This window comes from Protomyctophum bolini, assembly GCF_963924005.1.
Source record: "Protomyctophum bolini genome assembly, chromosome: 13".
Lineage (NCBI taxonomy): Eukaryota > Metazoa > Chordata > Actinopteri > Myctophiformes > Myctophidae > Protomyctophum > Protomyctophum bolini.
Genome location: NC_137874.1, coordinates 27,269,325 through 27,275,670, shown reverse-complemented (window position 1 = coordinate 27,275,670; position 6,346 = coordinate 27,269,325). Strand labels below are relative to the sequence as shown.

The window sequence follows — 6,346 nt, the reverse complement described above, 5'->3', positions numbered from 1 at the left end:
AAATGTGTTTATTTATCAATAAAATGTGACACACCCTTCACCTAGCTGTCCACTAATTTTCCATACTGTGCAGTGTGCACTGTTCTTATTCCTATTCAATCGATTCATCAAATTCATTAATTGATTAATTAATTAATTCATATTTTAAAAGTATCTGTTGTATAATATTTGACCAAAAGTGGTGTAGGCTGTGAGCTTGTTTGGGCCACAGGTGAGTTAGAGGATTTGTACTTTTTCATCAACTTGTAAGTGTCAGAGCTTACATCCCATGATCAAACATTTCATTCATTCTCTTTAAGTTTGATAGCTGCATTCAAACTGTCCTCACCTGCCCCGCCCTCCTTTTACAAGTATCGGCTCAACCAGTTTATCCTCCCTCTCTGTTTACTCTATATAACATGCGCTAGTACTACCTGTGGAGTCACTTGCTTCTGTGCTGATAACCGCAGGCACTAAGCTCAGAGGGCAGTCACAGTAGTTTGATTGCCTAAGCTCGTTAGAAGCAGCAGCCCCACCTTGCTCCCATGTCATCTGACGACTGTTGCCACCTGTGCAAGGAAGAACTCAGAGACCCGGTGTCCATTCCATGTGGTCACATCTTCTGCTCTGTCTGTCTGAAGACGTACTGGGATCACGCTGACCACACAAGCTCTTACCTCTGCCCACAGTGCCGGGTCGCCTACAACAAGAGGCCCACTCCACGCCGTTTGGGAGGAGGGTCCCGACATTCTACCAACATGACCAACATGCGTGCGTCGGAGTCCTTCCCGCCACCCCCACCATCCCCAGACTACAACTTTGCAGGTCCCCAGGATGTAGGCTGTGACATCTGCATTGGCAAGAAGCACAAGGCCATCAAGTCCTGCCTGATGTGCCTGGCGTCCTACTGCGAGAGGCACTTAAAGCCCCATTATGAGTCGACCACTTTCAAAAGGCATAAGCTGGTGGATGAAATTGGCCACCTGGACAGGCAGATCTGTCCCCAACATCAGAAGGGTCTGGAGCTCTTCTGTCGGACTGACCAGATGTGCATCTGTGTGCTGTGCACAGTGAAAGAACACAAAGGCCATGACATGGTGTCTGCTGAGCAGGAGAGGGCAGACGAACAGGTAAGAACTAATTGTTCAGCTCTTTATATCTGTAGATTAAAACAAATTTCATTGTGTTTTTTTTAACGTATGACTTGCAAAGTAACAGGCATTCATTGTTAAACATTATAAAAGATTTAAAGAAAGGTTGACAGTTTTTGTTTTACTTAACAATGTAGTGCCAGGTTGAAGATTAACTGGGTTTTTAATGGGCCAGGCCCATAAAACAAAGCCTCTAGGACTCAGTAAGACCCACCCATATGAATGAGGTTGCTAGCTCCCCCTTATCATACACAACTTGTCGTATTGGAGAATGGCTATGTTGAACTGCGAAGGTTTAAATAACATCTATAACATGTGTTGGTTTCATCCTAGCAACGGCTTGGTGCCACTCAGGCTGAGATCCAGGAGAAGATTCATGATCGTCTCAAACAGATGGAAGAGTTGAAACAAGCCGTGGACTCACTTAAGGTATGTGTCATTGCAAAACAATGGACAGTCTGGACAGATATAGACAACATTCCTTCAAATAACAACGATGGCATTTGACACAGAGTAGGACAGGAAAAAGAAACAATGTGGCATCCAAAAGAGTTATGTGTATGACGTCATTCATTTCCTGTGCAGAGCTCAGCCCAGAGGGCCATGCACGAGTGTGAGAAGCTCTTTGGAGAAATGCTGCGAGCCATTGAGAGGATGCAGCAGGAGATGACCAAGCTGATCTCCTCCAATAAGAGGGCAGGGCTCAGCAATGCAGAGGGCCACTTGGAGCGGCTGAGACATGAGATTGATGACCTGAAGAGGAGAGACAGTGAGATCACAAGTCTGTCTAAAACTGAGGATCACATCCACTTCATCCAGGTGACTAGACAGCCCTTGACCAACGCATTGGCCTTACGTGATATCTCCTATATAATGATGTGTCATTACACTATCAGTGACCGTGGCCATAACAATGACTCACAGCTGTCCTTTGAACTTTCGTTATTAAATTAAGAATACAACTATTAAAACACGATGAGGAAAATAATATTTTTTCCTGTCCTGCAGACCTATCACATGTTGATAGCCCAGACAGAGGCTGAGGAGCTGCCTACAGTCAGTGTCAACCCGTACTTCACTTTTGGGCCGGTCAGCAAGGCTGTCTCCGAGATAAAACAACAACTCCATGACTTTGGCAATGAAGAACTGATCAAGGTCGCCAAGATAGGTGAGCAACAGTGTGGGACCAAAGGGCTTACTGAACTGAATAATGTAAGAATAAAATTGCACCTTGCTTGCACCAGATAATGATTATTGTGTTAACTCTGTTATTGAATTGCCTCATTCCAGTGAACAAAATGCCATTCTGTCAGTTGGAGGAGGGCAAAAAGAGACAAACAATGAAAGGCAAAGGTGAGAAGGAATCTCTGCTTTATTTGTATTATTATTATTATTATTTATGTATAAATTAGAAACTAAAGTGGCTCAGCACCTAACTGTAAACATTGCCAGCTGACTTGCACAATCAGAACATACAGTAATCTGAATCCTTTTACTCAGCATGTCACAAACCAAGACCTTGTGTAGTTCTGTTTGACTAGGGAAGTGGCCTGAGCAGCAAGATTTGTTACAGGGTAGGTCACTTAGTAGCTCAAGTGGTAGATGTTTACATTGACTGATAATATGACTGCAAGAGAGATGTCACATGACCAAGCTTAAAGCAAACCAGGCATACAGTAGAAGTTATTCCAAATGTATGGATGATTTAATCCGTTCAACTAAGATCTGTTCTAATAACACGAATAAGCTTCTAAACTTAGGGAGGAAAAAGGGACATATCTCTAACTTTCTACATTAAGCAACATGAGAGTATAAAAAGGAGACAAACGGTGCTTATATTGTTACAGTTAACAGTAGCGATGGTGGTTTTGAGCATGGATGCATTTTGTTGAGTGCAAAGCTTGTTTAGAGTGGTAGCACAAGTAATGTTCTAAGTTAACCCTCCCATCATACACAAGTGCTCAGTGAAGTAGCACTTTGTGACCTTGCAGTCTTGGTTCATTGGTTTCTGGTTTTAGGCGAGGGTTGCCTGGTGTTTTCTTTTTTTATGGTTAAAGACAAGTTTACTGTAATATTTTTTCATTTCATTCACATAATAGAATGATCAAACATAAAATCACAATGTTAAAAAATACCTGCTGTAAAAACATACTCCAAATTCATTATTGCCTTATGAACTCTGATTTCATTGTTGTTACTTTAGCGGAAAAAGCTGAAGAGGCTGTCATGTACAAGTCCCCACCGACCCAGGAGCCCCATCACAGGGATGATTTCCTGAGATGTAAGTTTTTAGATTCTCAGTCAAACAAATTATTATAGTCACAGTGCACTTTCCTTTAACATTTAAATGAACCAGTCCAATCGCATACCTGATGGGAACCTTTGTCCGATCATGTGATTGGCCGTGTAATCAGATTTATTTTACTACTACTATGGATTCAAGTGTGAGCAACCTCGCCCTGGCAGAAGTACTAGTAACTAATTGCAGATGCAGTTTTTGCTGCACCGCCCTTTGCATTATTTACAACAGCACTTTGAAACACTCGACACTTCCATTGACCTCTTCACTCTGATCAAACCTCTAAGCCTGTTATGTCACATTCATGACATTCACAATAAGGTGCAAGTGTGCAGCAGGTGGAAGGCATGGATTTAGCCTGCAGCTATGCTTTCTTTCATTTGGCAACGTAATCACTTTTTACAACCTTCCTCATCCTGTAATCCATTAACGACAACAATATGAATATCATATCCATATTAATCTCACAGCCCATACCATCCCAACCCACAGTTTAATATACACCAAATTGATGGAGTGTTAAAAAGTGCTTAAAGTCACAAGCATATATTATGATCCCTCTGGCATCCCAGATAAACAGTGGTGGAAAAAGTATTAAACATTTGAGTAAATCATTTAATGTTTAACTTAAGTAAAAGTACAATACTGCAATATAGAAATACTCTGTTACAAGTAAAAGTACAAAAGTATTGGCATTGAAATGTGCTTAAAGTACCAACATTCTCATTATGCAGAATATCTATTTATTTTCAAATAGCCAAAATGTATAGCCAAAAGTATCTAGTAACTAAAGTTTTCAAATAAATGTAATGGAGTACAATATTTGGATCTGAGATGTAGTTGAGTAGACGTAAAAGTATTGAAAATTGGAAATACTCGGTATAAGTACAAATACCTTAAAATTGTACTTAAAGGACGACTTCACCACTTTTCAACCTATCTTCATATAATTGGTCCACCGTAATGTTTATGATAAAATAGCAAAAAGAAATCTACTCCTATTTTTATCATGAACATTAGTGAGGACCAATTATATGAAGATAGGTTGAAAGGTGGTGAAGTCGTCCTTTAAGTATAGTACTTAAGTAAATGTACTCCTCGTTACTTTACACCACTGCAGATAATAGGCCGGACAGATCTGGTCGCAGACATCGTGTGTCCAACTCTCACCAGCTGTGACCTGCTGGGATGGAGGTCCACAGCTGAGCAGGCAGGTGACTTCTCACACCTGGGATATTTCTGACTAAGTGCACAGACAGAGGGTCTCACACTCGTTTCTGTGAACAGATCTAACCGTTCTAATAATTAAAAATAACTAACGGTTAATGGCTATAGCCTTATGGTTGTGTCTTGGGGGTGCACTGGTCTGGTGGTATAGGCCCGGGTACTTCAACTGCTGTGCAATAACAATTAACAACTTTTACTAATCTTCGGTTGATGCAGTCTTTCACTCATCGACACAATAAAATCCTCCGTGTTATATGTTGCTGTGTACATCAAAAGCTTAATTTATATTGTGTCAGACATGCCATGACTCATAGCTCTTTGAGCTGTGAGCCATGTTCCACAACTTGGCACTCACAAGTCTCACAGTATAAATTAGGCAATATGCCCAGAGCTATGAGCCATAGACTGGTTTGTTTGACAAATAAATTAGGTTAACCCATCCCACTGAGCTGAATGCAGCGTGTTGCAATATCTGAAGCCAGAAGGCATAGGCATGTGTTGCTAACGATGACATACCTTCTGTCTCTTCCTCAGATGCTTGTCAACTCACACTTGATCCAGACACAGCCTACAGACAGCTCTACTTGTCTCGGGGGAACAGGAAAGCTAAACTGAAGAGAGACCCGCAGGCTTACGGTGAGAGTTCCTCCAGATTCGACTGCTTGCCCCAGGTCCTATGCATGGAGGCCCTCTCTGGTGGGCCCTATTACTGGGAGGTGGACTGGAGTGGAGAGGGCGCTGCCATCGGCGTCACTTACAAGAGCATCAAACGGGCAGGATATGGCGACAGCTGCCGCATCGGCTACAACCGCAAGTCCTGGAGCCTCTTCTGCTCTGATTCCAGCTACTCGGCCCGCCACAGCAAGGACCAAGTGGAGGTCAACGCTGCCTACTCCTCCCGCATAGGGGTGTTCCTTGACCACTCTGGAGGAACCCTGTCTTTCTATGCCGTAGGAGACGCCATGACCCTCATTCACCGCTTCAAGGCGTCCTTCAGTGAGCCAGTCTACGCAGGCTTCTGGGTTTGGTATGAGTCAGCCATTACCATTGGCCAGCTGTGAACAAAATGTTCTCAAGAATCAATGTTATTGTCCCATGATGACTAAACAATTGGTGTATATTGGTGTTTCAAGTGTAGGCTACTATTTACTTCTGATATTGATTGCCCTCAGATCAAACATGACAACAATATGCTTATTACAAATGGAAAAGATTATATAAACTATAGCCTATGCTGACTATCTGGTGAATGTGCAGAATGCTTTTCATAATTATGAATTTTTCACAAAAACGAATCAAAATATGTAAAATCTAGAAACAAAAAAACAAACTATGTTGATTTTATTTGAGAATAGCAATGTTTTGTAGTAGGCTATTATCTAGCCTCATGTTAATCATACTTGTACATTTATTAATAAACATTTTACATTGAGCCTACTTGGATGATCCTTCCTTTTTATTGCCTCTCCTCCAACTCCATCACACATTCTCTGCATTTATTATTCCACTTCATCAGCCTCCAGCTATATTCCAGTTTGGACACACAATCTGCCATATCGGCCATACAAAAATCAGTCTCAAAACACTCACACATTTTCATCTATTGATGACGCAATAATGTGACTGTCAATGGCTTTGTACTCTTTAAGAGCACTAGCAAAATAAAAAACAGTAATATCTGAATCTGCCG

The 6,346-nt window shown here is 41.6% G+C and overlaps 1 protein-coding gene across 1 annotated transcript; it reads left to right on the top strand.

The window, feature by feature from the left end:
* The first annotated feature begins 440 nt into the window (after positions 1-440).
* Positions 441-6,093, top strand: ftr83 (finTRIM family, member 83). Its single transcript, XM_080779373.1, has 7 exons — positions 441-1,109; positions 1,464-1,559; positions 1,716-1,949; positions 2,139-2,298; positions 2,421-2,483; positions 3,334-3,411; positions 5,191-6,093. The coding sequence occupies exons 1-7, from the start codon at positions 525-527 to the stop codon at positions 5,715-5,717; spliced, it is 1,743 nt and encodes a 580-aa protein (XP_080635499.1). The 5' UTR covers positions 441-524; the 3' UTR covers positions 5,718-6,093.
* Positions 6,094-6,346: the final 253 nt, after the last annotated feature.

What these genes read in the sequence shown, in the direction of transcription:
- ftr83 (XM_080779373.1), top strand. Translation starts at nt 525, where the DNA reads ATGTCATCTGACGACTGTTGCCACCTGTGCAAGGAAGAACTCAGAGAC. An exon ending in AGGAGAGGGCAGACGAACAG is followed by an intron (nt 1,110 to 1,463) that starts GTAAGAACTAAT and finishes GTTTCATCCTAG; the next exon opens with CAACGGCTTGGTGCCACTCA. An exon ending in ACAAACAATGAAAGGCAAAG is followed by an intron (nt 2,484 to 3,333) that starts GTGAGAAGGAAT and finishes TTGTTACTTTAG; the next exon opens with CGGAAAAAGCTGAAGAGGCT.